The sequence below is a fragment of the Bos taurus genome, chromosome 29, assembly GCF_002263795.3.
Source record: "Bos taurus isolate L1 Dominette 01449 registration number 42190680 breed Hereford chromosome 29, ARS-UCD2.0, whole genome shotgun sequence".
Classification (NCBI taxonomy): Eukaryota; Metazoa; Chordata; class Mammalia; order Artiodactyla; family Bovidae; genus Bos; species Bos taurus.
The window spans coordinates 36,039,127-36,062,598 of NC_037356.1; the positions used below are offsets into that span (position 1 = coordinate 36,039,127).

Here is a 23,472-nt window from a genome sequence, read left to right on the forward strand (position 1 = left end):
GGCTCCATTAGCCTCTTAACTGACAGCACTGCCTCTAGCATTGTCTCCTGATAGCACTGCCTCTGGCATCATCTGTTTATAGAGGAAAATTTTGGTCAGGTTTATGCCTTATACGTGAAAGTCCTTCCTTTGACTTCAGAGAAAAGCTATGTGATCAAAAGAAGCTGCACTTGGGATCCTGTCCCCTTTCCACCCTGGTAGAGTACGCCCTTTTAGTCGTTCAGTCGTGTCCAACTGTTTGTGACCCCATGGACTGTAGCCCACCAGGATCCTCTGTCCATGGGATTTCCCAGGCAAGAATACTGGAGTGTGTTGCCATTTCCTTCTCCAGGGGATCTTCGCAACCCCTGGATCAAAGCCATGTCTCTTACATTGGCAGGCGGGTTCTTTACCACTTAGCCACCAGGCAAGCCCAGAGTATACCCTTTGTCTCACTCCAAAACCTAAATACAGCATTTCTTCTGTGAACCCTTCCTGGTTTCCAGCACCTGCAACAATGAAGTGAGCTGGAAGGCATGTGGAGTTTCGGGTCTCAGCCCTGACTTCTTATGGCCCCTGAGAAGCTTTTACCAGGAGCATCTGTCCACACTCCTCTCCCAGGTTCTGATCGGTGGGTCTGAAATATAGCTATGGCTCTTGGATTATTTTAACTTCCACAGGGGATAGGCAACAGTCGGGGTGGGAATAAATGCAATAGGCCAGCCCTTTAACTTAGAGATGAGGGCATAGAGACTTCAAGACACTACACAGACAGATGTGTGTTCCCTCCTGGAAGCAGCTCCTTCAAAGGCTGGGACTTGAACTCCTCTGCAGCAGTGTCTCCAGAACCTAGAACTGTGTCTACCTAGTAGGCAGATTTGTTGGCAGAATGGTGGAGTAAATGAATGAATATATCACCAAGCTTCAGCCAGAAAACTGGTCCAGGACAGCATACTGGAGCCTGTGGAAAGTGCTCCCTCACTAGTTTGCTGGCCTGTTCACCCTGTTTGCTTGACTTGGTAAACAGTCTTCCTTGTTTACCTGCACTGTCCCCTTCCAGGCTCTCTAATTGCTTTGCATCATAGGAGGTCAAGGTTAGTCACAGCCAGTCATAGGTTACCTGGCCCGGCCCCTGTGGGAGCACACACCTTAGGGAGTGTCTGGAGTCTGGGGAAAACCGGGCGGGAAGGTCAGGGGCGTGGAGACCAGCGCGGGCTTTGAGACGGGAGGCCCAGCACCTGGCAGGTGAGGGAGGTGGAGCGGGGACAGGGAGGGCTGGTTGGTGGTGGCCTGGCTGAGAGGGAGGGGCCGTCAAACCTGCTGGGTGGTGGCTGCACTCTGCGCGCAACAAGGCTACGGACGGACGGACGGCCCGGAGGTGCTCGGTGCAGGTGAGACGCTGGCTACGGGCAAAGGGCTCGGAGCGCGGCCAAGGAAGGGGGCTCGGTCATGGGAGGCGGCGCGACTCGAGAGGACAGGGAGGCACTGGAGGCCCAGGGATGGAATGCTGATCCGGGGCCCCCTTGTGGCTGGCAGATGGCGCACTGGCGGCTCCACCTCGCCCCGAACCTGTGTCGGATGGCGGGCTGCCCTGGAGTGAATATTGCTGCGTCTCCAGCCTGGCAGGGCGACCCTGTCGCCCGGGGAGACGAGCTTCCAAGTGTGAAGCCCCAGACCCCGTTCTGCCCCAGGATCGGAAACTCCCGCGGGGACGGCTGGTGTCCCTCCTGGAGACCCGAGCTGTATTGCGTCCATTGCGTCCGGGGCTCATGGCGCATCCACCGCTACCCTCACTGGGCAGTGCCACCCCCACGAGGGTGCCGACCACATCCCCCCTTAGGCCAGGAACCCTGGAGGTTCACAGCAAGAGGCGATTGACAGATATTGTCCCCGGAGCCATTATTTAGCTTCCACGAAGAGGCTAGTGGGCCAAGAGATGTGAGGGGCAAAGGGTGAAGGCTAGCGGTGCTTGGAAGAAGTTTTAGGTGTTCCTGTCTGGATCCAGAGGGAGAGCCCCTGGAGACAGGAGCTAACCCTAGACGTGAGAAGGGTTTGTGTTGCAGCAACGGGGAAACCAGTCACTTTCTGAAAGAAATCATTTTAAAATTTTAGCCAGGCGCCTGTCTAAAAGTAGTGGAAATGACCCCTTCCTTCATGTTCTCTTCCACCACGGCCCTCTGCGGCTGCCATTTTCCCCGCATCCCTGACCCTTGGCACGGTCGCCCCACCCATGGCTCTGCTTGGCTCATAAAGTGACAAATGGATTTTACCTGTATTTTTACATTCACTTTAATAGGTGATATAGCTTATGGTTAAAGGAAATGTGTCCTGTTTTTAACCCGATGTGCAGCACATTCAATACTATCTGGGGTTTGCTCCACGTTGAACACCGTTGGGGAGAAAAATGCTAGACTGTGAGCTATGGGGCCGACACCTGCTCTTCATGACTGAGAGCTTGTCTGCTTGATATGATGTAGTTACACTCTGTTCCAGAGTCTCTGGGAAAGATGTGGGATTAATATGAGGGCTCTGTTGAATATGGCCCCTTAATTTTACAAGGGGCCATATTCAACAGAGCCCTCATATTAATTTTACAAGGGAGGGCACCTGACAAAGGCTGAGGAAAAAGGCGTGGTTTCTGGTTATGCATTATCTGTTCTGGTACTACAGGAGGCAAGCATTCAATTTTCTTTTCAAAGAACTTAGATTTCCTCTCACTTCTTCCATGCACAGTGGAAACAGAATCACCCTGACTTGCTTATCTCACACTCTGCAATTTTCCTTACATTCTATGGGTTCCTTCCTGCCCCTACTGGGGATGTTGGTTATGATGGGCTAGGTGAAGTTACTGAATCTCACCAGTAACTTTTAAAGTATATTGCCAATATATCCTTGGTAATGTGTCTTCCCTAATCTTAGCACAGGGCATTTCAAAACTGTTGGGATTTGGCCAGGGCTGAGGGAAAAGGGGGATAAAAAGAAAGAAAAACTTCCACTTTCTTATCTCACTACCACCTTCAAGGAAACATTGGCTGCCATGCTCATTGGTCAAAGTACAGCTGTAGTAGCCTATCAAAGATAGGATGTTATCAAACAGCCTATCTGTGTAGGCTGTTATCAAAAGATTATCTCTTTCCCTCAAATGCATCTGCTCATTGAAAATGGATAAAGGCAATTTTCCTGTACATAGAGCCACTCCCATAGCCAAAGTTCCTGTTATTGCAAACCTGTTTATGACTGTAAGAGAACAGAAGTCACTACTGTGTCATCAGCTAATGGCTAAATCTGTAGACAAATGTCCAGTCTACACTTGTTTTTATAGACAGGTTTTACAGCAGTATCTAGATTATTCACAGTACTATACAATATTGAATACGGACAATTATTAGCCAAAGATAAGTGATGTAACTCCCACCTTTTGTTTGAACCCAGCTTCCCTTTTAACCAGCCAGCCTTCTCCCCTGGGGTTAGAAACAGATATGATTTCAATTTTAGCTGTTTTTATTTCCCTTGTCTGTTCACCTACATAAAAATAAAATGGGTCTCAAGGTACACAACAGAAAGAAGAAGGAGACTCAAAAGATCTGTCCACCTTGTGTGAAGAATTAAATGGCAAAGATCAAAGCACGCTCATGTATTCCCTGGAAGGATTGAGATGTCTAAGCCATTATCCATATCTTCCTGGTATAAAATCATAATGGGGTTTTACAGAGTACTGGGCACTTTCCTTAATAAGCAGCATTGTGAGGTCAGAGTGTTGTTGCTGTTTAGCCACTAAGTCGTGTCCAACTCTTTTGTGACCCCATGGACGGTACCCCGCCAGGCTCCTCTATCCATGGGATTTCCCAGGCAAGAATACTGGAGTAGGTTGCCATTTCCTTTCCAGGGGATCTTCCCCATCCAGGGATTGAACCCACATTTCCTCCATTGGCAGGCCGGTTCTTTACTACTGAGTCACCAGGGAGGTCAGAGTTACAGCCCTATTTCATAAATGAGAAACTGAGACTTAGAGACAGTTTCTGTCCCAGGCCTATGTGGCAAAGCCAGATCTCAAGCCAGAAATTCCTCTATGACACCACAACTCCTTGTCATGTGTTCTTTGTTGCTTAATTTGTTTAGTTTAGATGGGGGCGCGGTGGTTTGTGTTTTGTTTAATATATTCTGACTTGAACTCTTAGAGTCTAAATATAGAAACACTCTTTTGGATACATTTCATAGCCATCTTTGTTCAATGTGATCACAAAATATTTTAGAGCTGAGGATAGCCTTAAAGATTATTAAAACCAATCTTCTTGTTTTCCAAGAAGAAAAGTGGATTCAGGGAAAATTAAACAAACACCCCCATGAAGCTTCCCCAAATGTACTTTGCTAATGAATTACAGAGAAAACCTAGGTCTCCCAGTGTCCAGACAGTTGCTATTTCTGACATGTGGTCTCCTGAAGATTTCCTACCTACATAAATTGAGTGGTTTATTTCCATTGACTCTGTTGCTTTAAGGTCTGTGACAGCAAACCATAGCCCCTCTGAATCCTGGACTCAGATACCTGTAGATTCTTCTACTTTAACTGTATTCCACACTACATGAGGGAAAGAATCTTAGTTATCAGGCCTATTGTGTTATTCCTATCACACTGCCGAAAGCCCCTCCCCCCCAAAAAAAGTGTTCAATATACAGTATATCAAACACACTTTTGAATAAGTATGAGATGTCATGTGTAGCTACAAGTCACAGAAGACCCTGCTATGGGGGGCTCAGTAAATAAGGAGTTTGTTCTCAGCACCAGATGTCTGGAGGCGCAAAGTCCAGCGCTAGAGTAGGCTCATTCCACTCTTATCATGCTTTCATCCTCACCTGAGGATAGCAGCTCTTCTGTGCTTAATAGAAAGAAGGGCAGAAGGCATGTACCGCTTGAGTCTGTCCCTTTTTTATAATATAATAAGTCTCCTGTAGCGCAGGCGGCTGCGCCGGGCGCGCCGAAGCGCAGGCGAGAGGAGCCACCCCACGTCCGAGGTCAGGGGCAGCAGCCGAGAGTACCAGACTGCGACGGCGCAGGAACAGCAGAGAGGAGCTACCCCGCGTCCGAGGTCAGGGGCGGTGGCCGGGAGGAGATACCCCATGCCCCAAGCCCAAGGCCAGGGGTGGCAGGCGGGAGGAGCTACCCCACACCCCCACGTACAAAAAAGATCTTCACGACCCAGATAATCACCATGGTGTGATCACTGACCTAGAGCCAGACATCCTGGAATGTGAAGTCAAGTGGGCCTTAGAAAGCATCACTACGAACAAAGTTAGTGGAGGTGATGGAATTCCAGTTGAGCTATTCCAAATCCTGAAAGATGATGCTCTGAAAGTGCTGCATTCAATATGCCAGCAAATTTGGACAACTCAGCAGTGGCCACAGGACTGGAAAAGGTCAGTTTTCATTCCAATCCCAAAGAAAGGCAATGCCAAAGAATGCTCAAACTACCACACAATTGCACTCATCTCACACGCTAGTAAAGTAATGCTCCAAATTCTCCAAGCCAGGCTTCAGCAATATGTGAACCGTGAACTTCCTGATGTTCAAGCTGGTTTTAGAAAAGGCAGAGGAGCCAGAGATCAAATTGCCAACATCCGCTGGATCATGGAAATAGCAAGAGAGTTCCAGAAAAACATCTATTTCTGCTTTATTGACTATGCCAAAGCCTTTGACTGTGCATCACAAGAAACTGGAAAATTCTGAAAGAGATGGGAATACCAGAACACCTAATCTGCCTCTTGAGAAATTTGTATGCAGGTCAGGAAGCAACAGTTAGAACTGGACATGGAACAACAGACTGGTTCCAAATAGGAAAAGGAGTTCGTCAAGGCTGTATATTGTCACCCTGTTTATTTAACTTATATGCAGAGTACATCATGAGAAACGCTGGACTGGAAGAAACACAAGCTGGAATCAAGATTGCCGGGAGAAATATCAATAACCTCAGATATGCAGATGACACCACCCTTATGGCAGAAAGTGAAGAGGAACTCAAAAGCCTCTTGATGAAAGTGAAAGTGGAGAGTGAAAAAGTTGGCTTAAAGCTCAACATTCAGAAAACGAAGGTCATGGCATCTGGTCCCACCACTTCATGGGAAATAGATGGGGAAACAGTGGAAACAGTGTCAGACTTTATTTTTCTGGGCTCCAAAATCACTACAGATGGTGACTGCAGCCATGAAATTAAAAGACGCTTACTCCTTGGAAAGAAAGTTATGACCAACCTAGATAGCATATTCAAAAGCAGAGACATTACTTTGCCAACAAAGGTCCGTCTAGTCAAGGCTATGGTTTTTCCTGTGGTCGTGTATGGATGTTAGAGTTGGACTGTGAAGAAGGCTGAGTGCCGAAGAATTGATACTTTTGAACGGTGGTGTTGGAGAAGACTCTTGAGAGTCCCTTGGACTGCAAGGAGATCCAAGCAGTCCATTCTGAAGGAGATCAGCCCTGGGATTTCTTTGGAAGGAATGATGCTAAAGCTGGAACTCCAGTACTGTGGCCACCTCATGTGAAGAGTTGACTCATTGGAAAAGTCTCTGATGCTGGGAGGGATTGGGGGCAGGAGGAGAAGGGGACAACAGAGAATAAGATGGCTGGATGGCATCACTGACGCGATGGACATGAGTTTGGGTGAACTCCGGGAGTTGGTGGTGGACAGGGAGGCCTGGCATGCTGCGATTCATGGGGTCGCAAAGAGTCGGACACGACTGAGTGACTGATCTGAACTGATCTGATACGAACCTTCAAGTTGTGAACTTTCAGAGATGTGAACATGAATTCCATCTCCATCAGGTGTGAGGGAAACTGCAGCCTGCCCTCCATCCTGTTGCTGATGATCCTTCAGCTCAACCATCTCCCCCCTCCTCTCCTTCCTCCAGTCAGTAACTCTTCTTGCCTGTTTAGGCAATACCAGCCCCTGTGTACCTGCTGTTGTACTGTACTACTGACATTTCAAGGTACTGTTCAGTTCAGTTCAGTCATTCAGTCATGTCTGACTCTCTGTGACTCCATGGACTGCAGCATGCCAGGCTTCCCTGTCCATCACCAACTCCTGGAGCTCATACCAACTCCCAGAGCAGTACCCACTACAAGGTACTGTACTATAGGATTAACAATATTTTCATTATTTTTGTGTATGTTTTTTATACATTATCTGTGTGAAAAGTATTATAAACCTATTACAGTACAGTACTATACAGCCAATTGTATTGGGTACCTAGGCTAACTTTGTTGGATTTACAAACAAATTGGACTTACAAACGCACTGTCAGGGCTTCCCTGGTGATCCAGTGGTTAAGAATCTGCCTAGCAAGATACTCGTTCGATGCCTTATATGGCAAGATCCCACAAGCCATGGAGCAACTAAGCCCATGAGCCACAACTACTAAACCAGCACTCTAGAGCCCTTGAGCCATGCTCTGCAACAAGAAGTCTGCACACGACAGCTGGAAGGTAGCCCCTGCTTGCCACAACTAGAGAAAAGCCTGAACGCAGTCATGAAGACCCAGTGCAGGCAAAACAAAAAAGACAAAACAGACTCAGAACAGAACTTGTTCATATGTAGGAGACTTACTGTAACATTAAGATCTTCCCAGGAAGCTCCACCCAGTAGACCCCTTACATCTCACTGCTATAAAAATTACACCACACAACCACCCCAAACTGTAAGGAGCCTGAGAAAATCTAGTGTTTTAGTTGAATGTGTTGCCAATACAGTAAAATAAGGACCCTGTGAATAAGGAAGAAGGGATATCTGGTAAAGCAAATAGCAGCGTCTACCACAGTGTGCTTTATGGGTCACTGACTGTTTTCTACATCTGCTGTTGTTTTTCATTTTATTTACTTTTTATTGTTTGGTTAACTAAAAAGCAATAAACAAGACAGTGGATCTAGGGAACTTTTTGAAATTGTAGGTTCCAAGTCTGGCCCTGAGAAATGCTGATTATTTAGATCTGGGATGGGTCTATGAATCTGAACTATAAACTGGGCACTGCAGGTAATCTGAATGCAGGTGGTCACAGGACTACAACTTGAAAAAAACTGAATTTGGAGGAGTTTGGTAAAGGCTGCTTCATTTTATTCCAACAGCTTTCTGTCTCACTCCTCTTGAGGCTATCACTTTTTTTTTTTAATTCCCCATTTTGGTCAAAACAAATAAAATAGAAAAGATAGGAAAATTAGAATTCAGATTCAAGAGATCCAACATCTAAGTAATTAATATGTTTCAGAAAGAATAGTAGGAATTATATAACAGAAGAAAACCACCCACAACTGAAGAGTATGACTTTTAGATTGAAAAGGTCTTTAAAGTACCTAAAACAATGACCAAACCAAACAAAAAAAGCCCAACATCAACTTACAACACTGTGAAATATCAGAATATGAGGATAAAAAAAGAGAAGGCCATACAAACTTATAATTTTAAAGAATCTGCCTGCCAATGCAGGTGCCACAAGAGATGTGGATTAATCCTTGTGTCAGGAAGATTCCCTGGAGAAGGAAGTGACAACCCACTTCAGTATTCTTGCCTGGAAAACTCCATGAACAGAGGAGTGTGGTGGGCTACTGTTCATGGGGTTGCAGAGTTGGATATGACTGAGCACACACACACATACACAAACATCTGTTAAGTTCTACAAGGTTTTTGCGGAGTCAGTACTAAGCTACCTCTCCACTTTCAATGCTTTTTGCTATGTTTTTCTTATATTTTCTATCATATTCCCAAATAACATGCAAATATTGGCTCTTTTTTTATCCACCATTCTAGATAATATCTGCTGACATCCTACCTTGAAGGATGAGGTTTATTTTTTAATTGAAGGATAATTGCTTTACAGAATTTTGTTGTTTTCTGTCAAACCTCAACATGAATCAGTCATAGGAAGGATGAGGTTTTAGCTCTCTTAAACCCTCATAATTCTACCTCACATTCACTTCCCTTTCTTGCATGGTCTCTATAGTCATATTCTAATATTTTCAGATATAGTAACATTTAGGGTTTACATTTTTATGCCTATGTAAATATTCACAACTCAGACATGTGATAAACCAAGATTTTTTACACCTCCTTTCTTGTATACCTTTTTCTCTGCCCACTGGAGTTAGTCATTGCTGCATCTTCTTCAAATGCTTAGGTTTTGAATACGCATTACTATTAAGCTGGCCAAAAAGTTCATTTGTGTTTTTCTGTAACGTGGTAAAAACTGAGTGAACTTTTTGATCAACCTGGTACTTCGAGCCTAACCTTTGACAAGGTGGTAAAATCTCAGTAGAGTTAATCAACATCAAGTAAGTAGCCAGTTTTTTTTTTTGGTTTTTTTTTTCCCTTGGAAACATCTCTGCCTCAGCCAGCCCCCATTCCTTCTCTGAGCTCCTTCTCATCCTGGGAGCTCCTGGTTGGCCCTCCTTCCTGAGTTTCCTCTGGGTTCACCAGCTCACCTTGGAGGTCTGTGATCACCAATGACTGGGACATCTTTTGCAGCTGATATGGCAGGAAACATTCCACTCCTCAGTATTAATAGAATGAGAACAGGTTTATCTGGAGTTGGCTGAACTCAAGTTTGAGGGAAGCTAAGTGTTTTCAAAACCTGTCTATGGGAAATGGGAGGAAGAGCTTGCCAGAGCAAGAAGGGCCACTAGTGAAGCTGGAGGCTGGGCAGCCATCTTGTTCACTGAGAAAGTGCTGGACAACTTCACTGAAAGTGGGGTAGGGAAATATGTTAAACTTTTCTTCCCTTGTTGCTTGAAAAATAACCCATCTTTCAAGTCCAGATATCCCCCTTTTACTCTAAGTATGTTGAAGTGGCAACTGGTAACTGGCCCTCTGTTGATGACATCTGTAAGCTTTCATCTTCCTTCACCATGGCTCAACCTGCTCAAATTCTTTTAACGTAAGTTCTCTGTGCCCAAAGCACTGTGAGGCCAAACAAACTGAAATGTCAGAGTTTGGAGCAGAGAAAGGTTTATTGCTAGGCCACGTGAAGAGATGAGGTGGCTCAAGTCCTAAAAAGCCTTTAGTCCCCAAAGAGTTTCAGCAAAGCATCTTTAAAGGGCAGGTTGGGCGCATGGGGGTGGGGATGGGGGTCGCAGAGTAAAGGTGTACAGTTCTCTGACTGGCTGATGGTGAGGCAGTAGGGCGATATCACAGGAGTTAACCTATCAGTCCTTAGGCTCCAGGAGGTCTGTGGCTATATGCTCATGGTCATCAAGTAGTTAACATCATCCACTTGCTGGAGAAGGGGAGGTTTGTACATCTGCAAAACAACTCAGGAAATGTGCATCAAATACTGTCATCTGGGTACTTCAGTTCAGGCTCTCAGTCGTGTCCGACTCTTTGTGACCCCATGGACTGCAGCATGCCAGGCTTCCCTGTCCATCACCAACTCTCAGAGCTTGCTCAACCTCATGTCCCATTGAGTTGGTGATGCCATCCAACCATCTCATCATCTGTCATCCCCTTCTCCTCCTGCCTTCAATCTTTCCCAGCATCAGGGTCTTTTCCAATGAGTCTGTTCTTCGCATCGGATGGCCAAAGTATTTCAGCTTCAGCTTCAACATCAGTCCTTACAATGAATTCATAAAGGAGCTAAAGCAGAGGATATGGGGAAAGGTCCCATAGAGTGCTTCTCAGTTACAGTCCCTTTTCATTTTTTGTTTCACAAACGGATTTTAGAACGAGGAAAGGCCATGGAAATTACCTCTTCCAAACTATATCGATTTAACTGTTGGAAACACACACACACACACACACACACGCACAATGTGAGAGTTTCAAGTTAAGTTTTATTTGGGACAAAATGAGGACCACAGGCTGAGAGACAGCATTTCAGATGGCTCTGAGAAACTGCCATCTAAGGGAGGAACTGGGATATATAGGAGTTTTGCATCAAAGGACGGGTAGTTTCCTCTGTGCTCAGGGACTATCTCATGGAGAAGGAAATGGCAACCCACTCTACTAATCTTGCCTGGAGAATCCCATGGACAGAGGAACCTGGTGGGCTACAGTCCATGGAGTTACAAAAAGTCGGACAAAGTGACTAAGCATTTCACTTTTTCCTTCCACCCTGTTGGAGAGGGGAATTGTTCCTGGATGGTTCCTCAGCTAGAACTGGTCCATTTGTTTTGTAAGATAAGATTTATTTGAGTTGGGAGCCAATTCAATTGGAACCTGTTCTTTGGGGAACTGGTTCTTGTTGGGATAGGTGGCCTAGCTGGAATTTGTTCAGTTGTTTTTCAGGGTAAATTTATTTACCTGAGTTGGAAATTGGTTCATCTGTGCATCAGTACTGGACTTTGTGTCATTTGTGTAAGAATTTGCCTACATCTTTTGTGTTTTGGTGCCATCAAACTTATAAAAATGGGAAGTATTTCATCTATCCCGAAGCAAAACTCTTTGGGGCATATATTAGATACATTATGATCAGAAGAGTAATGGCCCCTCAATGGTTCATAATTATACAGTCTCACAGTTAGAAGCATTTTGCAAAAGAGAGAAACACTGATAACAAACCAAGGAGCTCCCTCGGTCTTGAGGCATCCATTTCTGTTGACTTAAAAAACAGTCACAACCTGAAAGTTGAGAGTTACGTTTTATTCAATGGGAATTTTTAGGACTTCAAGCCCAGGAAACAGCATTCAAGTGACCCTCAAGAGAACTGCTCCGAGGAGTGAGTGGAGAAGCCAGGTTAAATAGAAGCTTGCAACAAAAGGGAGGTAGTCTGAACATCAAAAATATTCTGTGAATTAAAGAAAACCAGATAGCCCAAGTTAAGGAATTTAGTGCTTTTCTATGTATGGGAAGATGTAAGAGTCTGGGCTCACTGAAATCATTCCTTTCGTATGCATCTCAGCTATGTGGGGCCAGTGTCCTGTGTTTTCACATCCTGAGTTCCTCCATGCTCACCGCAGGGAGTGGCTGCAGCCAATGGTTATGAGATCACGCAGATATTCTCCTCCTCCCTGAATGCCCTGAGGGCTCAGAAGCTTACACTGGAGAGCCAGATTCACTGATGATTGTAAAATCCTTGTTTACTATATGGCAAGAAATATTCCATTTCTGAATTCTGATTTCCCCTACAGGAGACCCAAGTAATTTGACAGTGGAGAGCTTCAGCTCCAGCTTGAAGCTCTGCCTATGAAGGAAAACTCCCTTTACAAGGCATTTTGGACAAAGACCACAGGTCTAATGGGACTGAGAAGTCACATTAGTGTGGCTTTCTTGTGGCTATGTTTTGGTTTATTCTGGTTGTTCTGGCAACACGCAGACATCTAGTACTAACTGCTGGAGCTTCTTTTAAGGTGTCCCACCCCCCCACCCCCACCCACCCCCACTTCTCATTTCTTTCTCCTCAAGGCCTCTGCAAACAGGCAAGTGGCTATGGAAGCAATTGAGGGACTCTGGACCAGGCTTACTCTGGCATGTTCTGAAGGTCCCACAGCCCACTGTGCCCCGGGAGCTACCACCCAGTTGGGTGAGGACTCTCTTCTCCTCTTTCTCCTTTAAGCTGAGAAACAGGACAGTTAAAACTGTGTGGGCATGGGTCAGGCCTTAAAAGCCATTAGGGCACCCGCTACTTGAAAGGTCCCATGACAGGATAAGGCGGGTCACAGAACAGGCCAGGCTACCAGCAGGGTGTCTTCCCCCACAGCAAGATTTCCATGTGCCATCTGGCACATACTGGTTCAAGTAAAACACTGAGCCTACTCCCCTAGCCACCACTTTCCTGGCAGAACCATAAGGCAGGCTATTCAGCCTGTCTTTCCTCTTACCTTCACCTCTTTCCCCTTTGGTATTAAACAAAGGGGAAACCTAGTCATCCTAGGAAAAACCTGCCTACATCTTTGAGCTGTAAATGTCCCATTTGGTCTTCTCAGGAACCCTCCTCTTTGTTGTCTCTTAAAATGCCAGTTTTATAGAGGGTAAAGTAATTTAGAAGTTGGCTTGTCCAAGGTAATCAGAAATCCTAAATTCTCTTCCTGCAAATATTCAGCTGTCTAACCAGGTGAGCTTGACTTGTTCCATGTGGCAGTAACCCAATTTTAATACAACCTCTTTTGTAAACCGATCGGTTTTACATTGCTGTACCTGACTCAGGGCTGAAATCTTGAGATAAGTGAGGCCTCTCTATTTGTGTGTTTGAATGTGGTGATGGAAGTTTATTGAACAGCTAGGTCACTCCCAAGTAAAATAAGTAAGATACTGAAACATTACTGAACACGGGCTTCCTTATACAGAAACTAAAGATACCTTTGACTGTTAATGAATGTTTGGTGCCATCTTGAGATGTTCTCTAAGAAAGCAAATACTTTTAGAAATTATCACTGGTATTTATGCTCACCAATCTACAGAATGCTAATATAAAGGTCAGCTCATGGTTGCTGAAGGAAAGTAGGATGTGTGTTTTCAGTAAAGAAGGCATGTAGATTGGAATTGCATTTTATTAAGTAAAAAGGAAGTAAGTCTGACTTAGAGGTGACTGCTGCTGCTGCTAAGTCACTTCAGTCATGTCCAACTCTGTGTGACCCCATAGATGGCAGCCCACCATGCTCCCCCATCCCTGGGATTCTCCAGGCAAGAACAATGGAGTGGGCTGCCATTTCCTTCTCCAATGCATGAAAGTGAAAAGTGAAAGTGAAGTCACTCAGTCGTGTCCGACTCTGACTCTTAGGGACCCCATGGACTGCAGCCCACCAGGCTCCTCTGTCCTTACCTCTAATGAAAGTTATGGCTACAGAAAAGTTTGTGGAAAGTGACACTGAGGAAATAATCTTGCTCATGCTCATCAGTTTTCTGATGATGTTGAACTACATTTATAACAAATTTTAAGTTCTTTACTTTTACATGATTCGCTCTGTATTTGCCTTTGAAATCTTTGTTACTTTGGCTAAGTAAATAACTATTGTTTCACAATGACCTATGACCCTGTTGTGTTTTAAATTTTTTAAAGTTACTTTTGACAAAACTTCCCAAATCAAGTTTTAATAAAGTTCTTTGGACCTCTAGCTAACTTTGGGATGCTTCAAAGAGCCCCTAAAACACCCCAAAGGGAGATATTAAACTAACTGGGTTCACTTAGTATATTAAATTACATAGGAAGTATTGTCAAATGAGTAATACATCTTCTTAGGTTATATAGTGTGGTAAATGGTACAGGGATTCTACATACTATGTGGAATTCTGATATGTCCTGGTAATATATTATCAATCATAGTTCTAGTTATTATCTGAAACAGTTGCATGTCACAACAGTAATTGGGTTGTTTTGTCAACTGCACTATCATCAGGCTTAAACATGAGTTCTTAAGTCTTTTGTTATTATAGACAGTTATGGTTTCACTGTGATGCCTTTGCAAAAACACCTCCCCTCCAAGATTTATAAAAAGGACTTTTGCATAAATATAAGTTTCTGACTTTCTGACCATAGTGCTGAACTGAGTAAGGAAATTGATGAATTCTAATGGGAAACCTGATGGCTTCATAAAGCTGTTAACAAAAAGGATTAGTTACCTAGGACTGAGTGAACTGGTAAATATGGTCATAATTTTTGTGGTTTCCATCTAAAAATTACTGGTTCAAATCTATATTTTCCAGGTGTAAGAAAAACCTTCTCCTTAAACTAATTATGACTTACAGTAACTTGGTAAATTTTACCTTTTGTGAGCAGAACTGAAACATTTACTTTTCCCCCTTTCTACCTGGTCGATCCTGCCAGTAACGTATGCTTGTCTCAAAGATTAAGCCATGCAAAAGTATGTGTGACCAGTACAGTGAAACTGCAAACAGCTCATTAAATCAGTTATGCTTTCTTTGGTTGCTCAATTATTGCAGCTGGATTACAATTAGTTATACTGATCACTGTTTGAATTTGTCCTTTGGTGTGCACTGTGTCTGCCTGTGCACTATGTCACTGTCAATGATACTAGCTATATTACTTACATCCTGTCTAACGTATAAGATTGTTGTTTCTGACAGTAATCAAAGTGTAATCAGGTCTCCAACAAAATGTCTATGGCTAAACATCTTGAGAAAATAGGTCATATTTATAACATAAAATAATTGCAGTAGTGTGATTCTAGGTATGGGAAGAAGCAGCAAGGGAAAATGTCTTCTGGACTATAATTAGAGAGAATCCAGAGAATCTTTAATTATTGATGGGGCCTAGTCCAAAATTTAGCAACTGGAATGGCATATCAAGAATTTTTGCCTGAACTGGAATGAGTCTTCCAGCACCATGGGATAAAAGTTGATCATGAAATGTCTCCCAAATATTGGTCAAATTCTTAACCAAGAGAGAAAGACCTGAGAAGTGCAATCAGCAGTTGCAGCCCTCCAACATGAGCCAGCGAGCCCCGAGGAAGCAGAACACCTGCCATCTGGTGATCATCAGCTGAGGCCACTCCCTATGGTGAACCCTGAGGAATACAGGACCACAGGCCCCAGATAGCTGACACGCTATCAAGGAAACAATTTAAATGAGCCCTGACTCTTGCATCTTCCCATACTAGAAAAGCACAATTCTTTAACTTAAAATGCTGCCTCCTGGGTTTGAAGTTCAATATTTCCAAGTCTATAGGAATAAAGTAGGGACTTTCAAGGGGAACAAAGGAGACAAGTCTCAACATTTGGGACGTTGGCACTGGGGGTGGACACTCTGAAAAAGATCCATCTGACGTAGCAATTAGAAGAGTCATTGCCCCCTTTTCCACAAGACTTTCGAATGAACTTGGACAGTGGGAAATTGTTTCAGGGAAAAATAAATTCTAACTCCAGGTTGGAACTGTTTATTTGACCTGCTTTTCACTGCTTTTGTTGTCATAATCATGCATAATGGCCTGCCTCCGAGAATCCTGCCCCTCTGCCTGACTGTTAAAAGTGCCTCGGTTCAGGACTCTGTCCACCATAGATGGCAGAAAGGGAGAAATTAGCACATTCTCTGCCTGAGGCTTACCATTTAGGAGATGTTTGCAAGATAAATGGTCTTTTTTCTTTGTTTCCTCACTTCCCCCCATCTCTGATCTATAAAAGAACCTACCATCCAAACCTGGACAAGATGGCTATTTTGAGACAATAGTCTGCATCTTTTCAATCTCCTGGCTCTCCAAATAAAGTTGTATTCCTTGCCTCAACACCTTGTCTCCAATTCATTGGCCTATCGTGTGGTGAGCAGAGCAAGCTTGGACTTGGTAGCAGCAGGAGATATTCCATTTCTTTTCAAACAATGAAATTCTGATCCTGAGAGCTTATGTATCTTACTCAAGATCATGGAGTAAGTGCACAGCAAAATTTGGACCCAGGTCTTCTGTCTCAGAGGCTTAAGTTCTTTATTAGAGCTTCAAAAATAATGGAACTTAGCCCAGGTTTGTTCTTCAGCCCTTAAGACAAGATCCCAGTACCACCTGATTTTCATGACAGTTTGAAGAGGCAATCAAGAAACGTCCAGCTCCAATGCCATCCCTTCTGTGGAGCCTTCTCAAATTCTCGGGGACATTGAGAGTTACTCTATGTCCCCAAGCAATCACTGTCAGGATACCTCATGACGTTCAACTTTCACAAGTATCTAGTTCCCTGCTAGATTATAGACCCCTTGCTAGTAGGGATCCTTTCTTATGCATCAAGTCTTGTATTTCATAGGTGCATCTCATAGGTGCATGTTAAGGAGAAAAAAACAAGGAGGAATGAGATCATCTTTTGTTGAGGAATCAAATGGAGCTGGGAGGTAACTAATCTCATTTTTGTTGTTGTTTTTTAGCTGTACTGACTCTTCACTGTGGCAGATGGGCTTCTCAAGTTATGGCACTTGGGCTCCAGAGCGTGCAGGCTCAGCAGTTGTGGCTCACAGGCTTAGTTGTTCATGCATGTAGGATCTTAGCTCCCTTATCAGGGATAGAACCCATGTCCCCTGCACTGGAAGGCAGATTCTTAACCACCAGACCCCCAGGGAAGTCCCTAACTGAGCTCTTGTTCATGGTAATTTTGTTCCATATCATACTGAATTCATGCCAGAAAAAGGTTCAGATTCATTCTGGTCTTACTCCTTTTGACCATGCTGTTTTAAGAACCCATCTCACAGAGAAAATAACAAAGGCATAGTAACTGTCAAATTCTGAAGACAAGTGATGGACTCCAGAGGTGCTTGAAGTCTCTTAGGCTAGCACAGAGTAGGGATACACCTTGCCTGAAGTTCAGGACTAAGCCACAGTCCCACTAGCCTGTTGGAACTTCCAATACCACACCCTGCGATTCTTCTGCACTCTATTACTTAAGAAGCTCACAGGAGTGGTTAAACAAGGAGCCGTGTCAGCAAAGTGACAGAAAACTGAGTCAGGCACAGTTGGTTCTATTCCAAAGTAAACACAGACCAGAAATCATGAGTGTTTCTCCAAGGAAGGACAGATTCAGAAAGTATAAAAATCATGCTCTGCGGTAAAAGAATACGCTATCTTCTTCCCATAACCTATTCCTGACTGACCAAACACATCCCCTGTTCCCATTTAAAAAAAAAACACCCAACCACTGCCATCTCCAAGGTGACATGAAGGTTCACAGTGACTTCCCCACCTCCGGGTCAGCCACTCAAAGCAAAGGACAGGAGCCTTGTTGGTTCTGAGAGAGGACTAGGTTTCTCCCTCATTGAATGTGGGAATGGGAATTAGAGGACCATGGAAGAGACAAAGCTGACACTTATTACACACTTGTTCTAGTTAACTCCGAGACATTTTCAATTCATTCTCACAAGATCCCTGTGAGGTAGACGTTAAGGTCCCTTATTAGAAGGAGGCGTACTGAGCAGTGAGTTTAGGGGACTCAGCCAAGGTCTTTGACTTTTGAGTCCACTGTTTTTTTCCATTCCCAATAGAGACAATTTCAAGACTTAATGCATCCCTCCACCCACCGCCCTCACATACATACCCCATGGAAGAGAATAACATCTGGTCTTTTTGTTAAAGACAGTAGTGATGGTAGGGCACAGACAGCGTGCTGGGCAACATCACCCAGCTGCAGGGATGCCTGGCTGCAACCACCTCTCAGCCTTTGTACCCACACTATATGCAATATTTGTTTTTCAAGTAAGCTTCGGTGATACTTCCCTCTGTAACCTTCCTCCTCTTTCCCTCAGGCTGGAGTCCTCCCTTTATTGTCAAAACACTGTACACTGTATTAAAAGTTAATATATGTGTCACAGTAACGAAATTACCCTTCTTCAGCACAGTTTGATGTTACTGTAGGCAAACCCCTCTGCTGAAGATTGATGAATACATTTTCAAGAAAAAAAAGGAGACAAGGGCACCAAGACAATTCAATGGGGGAAAGAAGAATCTTTTCAACAAATAGCAGGGATAACTAGATATGCAAAATAATAAAGCAACCATACCATGTGCCCAGGGGACAGCCAGAAATGCTTAATAAACAGCATGATATACCCTCAAATTATCTTCCATAATTTGACGTTCACTGCTACATAAAATAAGATCGTATTATAAGTGGTCTTTTCCATCTTTCGTGTCTCCACCAACAGAACCTCATGGAAAGCCAACACTAATTCATTCTTGACAGTGGTCACATAACATTCCACAGTGAAGACTATCCCATGGTGAAGCAGAGGTCCAGGCTGTAACAGCTGGTAGTCTATGCATCTATATCCTGTCATCACAAATTTGAGGAAATTGGCTTTAATGCTCCCCTTGCTGTGGATGCCAAGTCCTTGATTCTGCTAATTTTGAGAAAGAAAATGAAACACTTGAGAAAGAAAATGAAATTCATTTTTCCTGTTTCTTTTTCTGATCCTCTCACTCACCTCCATACACCCTTTCCTTCACAATTCCTACTTTCCCCATCTACAATAGAGGGAAACACTGGATTTGTTTTAAAAGGCACTGCATTAACGACAGGCAAGTGGCGCCAGCCCTGGCTTCTCCTTTCCTCTGCACCACTGCCCCGCCTCCTAGGACTCTCCTTTCCTTGCTCCCGACTCTTCCCCACTCTCACCTCCTTTTCTTATTTTGACAACTTCTACCTTGTCTTACATTTCAATTACCTTCAATGAAAAAGAAAGAATACAGATTGAGGGAGATGGTTAAAAACTAGGAGTCTAAGGAAAGACATGAAGCCTTAATGTTCCTTTTCCAGTGATCTCAGCATGAACAGTTGCCCAAACCTCTAGCTTTCTTGATTTCCAGCTTTAACTCAAAGCTACTGTCCTTCAAAACATTTAACCCTCCCTTCATACTCCCATTTTATCTCGTGTGATACCAAAAGAGAATAAACATATTAAAAGCAAGGGAATTTGTCTTTGTGGAAAGTGAAAGTTGCTCAGTCATGTCCACCTTTTTGCCACCCCAAGAACTATAGAGTCCATGGAATTCTCCAGGCCAGAATACTGGAGTGGGTAGCCTTTCCCTCCTCCAGGGGATCTTCCCAACCCAGGGATTGAACCCAGGTCTCCCGCATTAATTCTTTACCAACTGAGCTTATCCGGGAAGCCCGTCTTTATGGAACCACTTTCTAATGTTTTCTTATCTGTAGCCTTTCCTTAGATTGAAGTATTTTACAGGATTCTGTGTATTCAAGGACCCTCACCCCTTAAGTGTTTCTATTTAATATTTCAGAATTTTTTTTTTAAGCTAGACTTTTCAAGGACTTAGTCTATCTGAATAGTATTGTACAAATTATTGGAAGTCTACATTTTTACTGTTCTGTTTGAAATTACTTCATTTCCTCTTTTTCAAGACCGGACCCATCTTATCTCTCTAGACAATCTATAATGTAGCTAACCTAATAACCTATTGGGCTTCCCAGGTGGATCAGTGGTAACCAATCTGCCTGCCAATGCAGGAGACGTGTGTTCAATCTCAGGTTGGGAAATCCCCTGGAGAAGTAAATGGCAGCCCACTCCAGTATTCCCACCTGGGAAATCAAATGGACAGAGGAGGCTGGTGGGCTGTAGTCCATGTAGTTGCAAAAAGAGTTGGATGTGACTGGACGAGTAAACAACAACTTATCAATTTGTGCTTTTTCAATTTTTTGATATTGGAGCATAGTGATTGCTTCAGGTATACAGCAAAGTGATTCAGTTATGTATACACATGTCCTATTCTTTTTCAAATTCTTTTCCCATTTAGGTTGTTACATAATATTGAGCAGAGGTCCCTATGCTATATACAGTGGGTCTTTGTTGGCAATAATTTACTGATTTGTTAATGGAATTTCCCCTGCGCCTCTCCTCTGTCAAATCAGGATACTCGGCCTTCCAAGAAGTACACGGGAAGTTAAAACTGGTTTCTCCAGACAAGGTGCAGGTCTTAGGATCCACTGGTGTGGATTTTTAAACAGGTAGATGGGAAGGGTGAGGCTGGACAAACTGGTTGGGCGCCACTCAAGCAGACAAGAACTGTTCCCATTTAGGGTTCTGCTTTTCAGAAAAATGGGGAAGGGCAAGGATTTGCAAAGCTGGCTTTCTGCACCCTGATTAGGAAAGCAAAGGAGTGTCACTGGCTTGATCTGGAGGACAGGGTTAAACATTACATGAAAATGGAAATTTTGAAAAATGTTTTCCAGTGGAGGATTAATAAAGAATGAGAAGGGGGCCTTCCAGTTATGGCATAGATAGGCAATTCCTTTCTGCAGCCCCTGCCCCACTCCCACTCCACAGTAAGCATACCACTAGACAAAGTTACCAAAACCATCTATTTCAAGGAACTGGAAATTGGCCAAGGTAGACAATAAATGGTTAAGCTGTGGTGACTGTTGAGGTACTTGTTAAATAAGGTCCTGGAATGTCACATGGTGAGCCTCAGTTTGACAAAAGCCTACAACAGAACTGAAATAGAAAAACTGGTTACCCACAGGACCTGGAAGAGCACATTGTGGGCAGCAGGCTGAAGGCAGGGGGGCAGGACTGCAGACACAGGCCCTTACTAGGGTCCGCAGATGGACTGCTTCAGGGTTCCCAGGGAAGCCAAACTGGTCAACTCAGACCAAAAAGAGCAGGGCTTGGGTACGCTTTGCAGGCTTCTCATCCAAGGGGTACACTGTGGGGAAGGCCCTGGGACGTCAGATTTTTTTATCACTGTGACTCAGCAGCTGTTTCAAGGGCCTGCTCACGAGAGAGTAGTGTCAGTTCAAAGCCCCTGCAGGCCACCTGCCACACAGAAGGTGCTGAGGCAGTGATGCTATGGAGGAGCTCAGCTAGACTCTCAACAGCAGCATTTATTAAGAAATGATTCAGATCTTCAGGTAAGAATGGTGGGAGACTGTGGCCTTTTGACTGCATCCTAATGGGGTCCCCCTCACTCAGTCCACATGACTTACTAAGATTTCTTTTTAATGCGGACCATTTTTTTTTTTTTTAAAGCTTTTATTGAATTTGTTACAATACTGTTTCTGTTTTAGTTTTTTGGCCGCATAGCATGTGGGAGCCTAGCTCTCTGACCAGGGGTCAAACTCCAAGCAAAATATTAATCACCGGTTTGCAAGGGAAGTCCCCCTCAGTCCGTGACTTTCAAATAAGGTGGTGCTGGCCATGAAAACAAGTCACTTCGGCTACCTGGACAGACACAGCTCATGATGGTGATGGGGGCAGGCTAAGAAATGTTTGGCTTCACAGGCTAAACGTGGGAATGAATGCTGGGCAGTGAGCAGGGGAAATAAATGCACAGCTTTGCTAGCCTGCGGTCAAAGTCCCAGCTGGGTGAGCAGCAGGCCAACCAGGAATTTAACAGGGAAAACCCTAGAAGTGAGTCACAGAACAGTTGAGATAAAGCTCTCCGCATATCTCTGGCTGAATGACAGGCTTTGTCATTTTACCAGATTCGAATGACCTTATACTCAAGAGGGGTACGTAAAAACCCTTAATTTTTCAGATTAGGTGAAAAAAACAGTATTTTCAACAGAACATCTTTACAGTGAGATTATCAATTAGCATTCTCATTCGTGTCTTTTGCCCATTCCTCTGTGGTCTTTTCCTTACTAATATGTAACAGCTCCGTAGTGGAATATCCATTTATCACAGCTCCTGCAGACGTCTTCCTGAACAGTTTGCCTTCTGATTGTTTTATATGTAAGATGCTTATGCAGGTCACTTTCTCTTTTTGAAGTCCCTCTTTTACCCTTATGTTTAGGCAGGCTTTTCTATTCGAAGATCAAGACGTATTTACCCATCCTGTTCCCTCCCTTCTACTTAAAAAAAAAAAAAAAAAAAATGTAGCTGTACCGGATCTTAATTGCAGTACTGATTTTCTAGATGCGGCACGCAAACTCTTAGCAGCAGCATGTGGGATCTAGTTCCCTGACCAGGGACGGAACCTGAGCCCTTGCACTGGGCGGTCGGGGGTCTGCCACTGGACCACCAGGGAAGTCCCCCCGACCCTTTTATTTTACCCATTCTTTTAAAGCCTTGGACTTCCCTGGTGACTCAGATGGTAAAGAATTTGCCTGCATTACAGGAGACCCAGGTTTGATCCCTGGTTTGGGAAGATCCCCTGGAGAAGGGAACAGCTACCCACCCAGTATTTTTGCCTGGGAAATCCCACAGACAGAGGAGCCTGGCAGTCTGTAGTCCGTGCGATTGCAAAGAGTCAGACATGACTGGGCAACCAACAGTTTCGCTTAAAAAAAAAAAAAGCCTCAGAGCTAGTGTATTCTGGGCTTGTTAACTCACTGAACAGATAAGACTTTAGTGACATAACACAGGTTTGTTCTATGAGGAGGGGCTCTTTCTTAATACAGCTTACAACTCGGAAGCCTCAGTCATGGATCATGTTTCCTACAGAAACAACCATTTATGTTTTCATTCAGCCGCCTAACAGGTGTCTCCTTACTGCTTAGGTGTCCTGGGACTTGATGGCGAACTTCAAGGGCCACGCGCTCCCCGGGAGCTTCTTCTTGATAGTTGGACTGTGGTGGTCGCTGAAATACCCACTGAAGTACTTTTATCAAAAGGAGAAGAGCAACCAACTGACCCATCATTACCAGCGTCTCGAGATCATCGAAGCCGCAATCAGAACTTTATTTGCAGTCATCGGTAAGGTTGGGGGTCATCTGACTCAGGGAATTCTCATCAAACCCAGAACACGCAAACCATCTCCTGGCCCCCGTGTAACAACGGTCTCCACCGGTAGGGTAACGGAGAATTTTCAGTTGGGCACCAACTATCCTGCCACCGCATCCACTGGGTATCAAGCTTTGGTAGGCTGATGGTCGATAGCGCCTTTGCTGTCTAGTTGCTAAGTTGTATCTGACCCTTTTGTGACCCCACGGACTACAGTTGTGTGGCTGCATTCCTATTGCTCTTTGTCCCTCTAAGGAACAACACAGGAACGTGTCTGCAGATTCCTTGGCAAATACCTTTCATGGAAACAGTGGCATCCGAGGCAGTGATGTGGGTCCACAGGGTCGTGGCCATCCCCACCTGTCCCTGGGGGTCACTCGGCCGTCTGTTGGTCCTGGAGCGGTTCTCCAGTCCCTGACCTCCATTC

The 23,472-nt window shown here is 44.3% G+C and overlaps 1 protein-coding gene across 4 annotated transcripts in view; it reads left to right on the top strand.

The window, feature by feature from the left end:
• The first annotated feature begins 1,179 nt into the window (after positions 1-1,179).
• Positions 1,180-23,472, top strand: part of TMEM45B (transmembrane protein 45B) — a 28,735-nt gene continuing 6,442 nt past the window's right edge. For 2 of the 4 annotated variants that reach the window (XM_015461219.3, XM_005226848.5), the window contains exons 1-2: positions 1,180-1,224; positions 22,823-23,018. In XM_015461219.3, the coding sequence (XP_015316705.1) occupies positions 22,838-23,018 (181 nt within the window). In that variant the 5' untranslated portion in view covers positions 1,180-1,224; positions 22,823-22,837. 4 annotated transcript variants of the gene reach the window in all.